This window comes from Microtus ochrogaster, chromosome 8 (assembly GCF_000317375.1).
Source record: "Microtus ochrogaster isolate Prairie Vole_2 chromosome 8, MicOch1.0, whole genome shotgun sequence".
NCBI classification, from domain to species: domain Eukaryota; kingdom Metazoa; phylum Chordata; class Mammalia; order Rodentia; family Cricetidae; genus Microtus; species Microtus ochrogaster.
Window position 1 is genome coordinate 11680776 of NC_022015.1, and position 2630 is coordinate 11683405.

The window sequence follows — 2630 nt, forward strand, 5'->3', positions numbered from 1 at the left end:
AAGTCTACCTGTAGCTGAGGTGTTGGCAATTGTTATCTTCCAGGTGGTGAGTCCATTTTTTAATGGTGTAGCCTTACACGTTTCAGGGGAAGCATAATATCTAAGTCTGTAGAGGTAGAACAATTTAGGTTTCATAAAAAATTAATAATCAGGTATATATAAGAGGGCATTATGACAAGAAGCATTGTGAGAGAAACTGGACACTATAAAATACATTGTGTAATATTTTCAAAGATACATTTTAAAATATAAAAAGAGAAATGCATTAAGTATAATATCTATACATAATCGGAGAAACAGAGATGAGGGCCAAAGTTATAACAGGAAACCTAATAACCAAATTTGAGCTAAAGGTCCCATTGGTTTTGAATAATTATCCTTATTATATTAAGTCTTATAAAACATTAGACTGCTCTAAGAAAATATTTTCTTATGAAGCTGTCTCTTCAGAGCATCCTTAATTTCATTATTCCTGAGGCTGTAAATGAGGGGGTTCAACATGGGGATCACCACCATGTAGAACACAGACAACACCTTGTTCTGGTCTGTGGAGTAGTTGGAATTGGGCATCACATAGATGAAGGTGATGGTCCCGTAGAACAGAGTGACAGCAGTGAGGTGGGAGGTGCAGGTGGAGAAGGCCTTGTGGCGGCCCTCAGTGGAGCGCATCTTCAGGATGGTGATGAGGATGTAGGTGTAAGAGACAGCTATGACAAGGACTGTGATCATGGTTACTGATGCAGCAGAAAAAGAGGTAACAACTGCAGAGACACTGACATCAGAACAGGAGAGTTCCACCAAAGGAGCAAAATCACAGTAAAAGTGATTGATTTTGTTTGGTCCACAGAAAACAAAAGAAAGAAAGGAAAGGGCAAAGGAGGAAGAATTAAGGAAACCGCCTATGTAAGATCCTGCAACCAACTGGATGCAGACTTGTGTGGACATTTTGGTTGAATAAAGCAGTGGATTGCAAATTGCTATGAAGCGATCATAAGCCATGGCAGCCAGAAGGAAACATTCAATTGCCCCAAAAAAAGCAGCTGAGCTAAACTGTATAAAGCATCCAAGATATGAGATGGTACTTTGATTTACCAGGAAGTTGACAATCATATTGGGTGTGACAGAAGATGAGTAGCCTATGTCAGTAGAAGCCAAGTGACTGAGAAAAAAGTACATGGGGTGATGGAGCTGGGACGAGACTTTGATGAGAAGGATGGTACTGAGGTTCCCAGACACAGTCACCAGGTAGATGCACAGGATGATGGTGAAGAGGATGACTTTAAGGACTGGGTCATCTGTCAATCCCAATAAAATGAACTCTGTCACTGCAGCAGTGTGGTTCCCTTCCTCCTGGAGAGCCATGAGGTAGTGTAGCTTCTGACAGAACCAGACTGTGATGGACAAATTACAGGAAAGGGTTTATAAATAGGTCACTTCATTCCATTTAATCACACATGGAAAGCATTACCAATTAATATATAAATATATTTTTAAATTGGACCTACAATGAATGTTTTACTAGGGTTTTCATAATTTGTCCATCTGTGTACAATAATTCCTTCAAAATAATTTAAGTAAAAATGTTAAGTATTTATTACAAAGAATAAATAACTTCTATTTTGTTATCTGAACAATCCTATTACTCAAATAAATCCTTAAATAAATATAAAATAATGTAAATCTTAAGAACATAGCTATATACTTGTTATAAATGTAACAAAATATAGAGAAGACAATTTGAAGAGATAAATAATGACTAACTTTTATTAAATGCTTACTACATCACCAGGACTGGATTTAAAAATATTGCATATTTTTCTATTCTTAATTCCATTAAATAGCATTACAGTTTTATCAATTCCATTTTATAACACAAAATCATTTTAAGTTTTGTAAGATTTATATAATAATTAACCAAATTATTGGGCTTCAGAGATGGTTCAATATAGTTAAGAGCACTTTTGCACTTGCAATGAACCAGGGTCTGATCCCCAGTACTCACATGGTTTCTCACAGCAGTCTGAGGTTCTAGCTCTGGGGACCTAATGCCCTCTTCTGGTCTTCACAGACAGCAGGCATATATGTGGTGCAAATATGTATATACAAATTCATAACATAGGCAACATTCATAAACATAGACTCAAAATTACAAATCTTTTAAAGTTGCAGTAGATATGAACACTAGTCTTGTTGAATTTAGAGTATTCTTTTTAAGTAATCACAAATAATTATGTGTGACCATGAAATTGAGGGCACATTCAAATTAAGCACAGACATCATAATGGCATTTCTGCTTTCCAATGGTTAATATATAGAGAGGTGCTTTGCTGGTGACACTTGTTACAAAGTCTATTAATTTCTGTAAGTAAATTCATGTCTTAATTAACTTTTAAAAAAATGTAAATTTTCTTGTTAGAACTGAGAAGAAATAAAACAGAGATCACACTAAAATTGCAAATACAACTTCCTGTGGTAAGCTCGTTAAATATTTTAAATATTTTTAAATAGATAATTTCTCTTCAAAGTACCTTGAAATAGCAATTTCATCAGCATGTAATATATGAATAATATTTATCATGATATTACTAATATTTTGTTAAAACACATCAGATGCTTTTCCAGTGTCACAG

General features: G+C 34.9%; 1 protein-coding gene across 1 annotated transcript; it reads right to left on the minus strand.

Moving 5' to 3' along the window:
• Positions 1–414: 414 nt before the first annotated feature.
• LOC101987208 (olfactory receptor 493-like) lies at positions 415–1362 on the minus strand. The gene has a single exon (XM_013347708.1). It carries the CDS (start codon positions 1360–1362, stop codon positions 415–417), a length of 948 nt encoding a protein of 315 aa, XP_013203162.1.
• Positions 1363–2630: the final 1268 nt, after the last annotated feature.

Bases quoted from the DNA above. Each gene is read 5' to 3' on its own strand.
- LOC101987208 (XM_013347708.1), bottom strand. From the start codon at position 1,362: ATGGCTCTCCAGGAGGAAGGGAACCACACTGCTGCAGTGACAGAGTTC.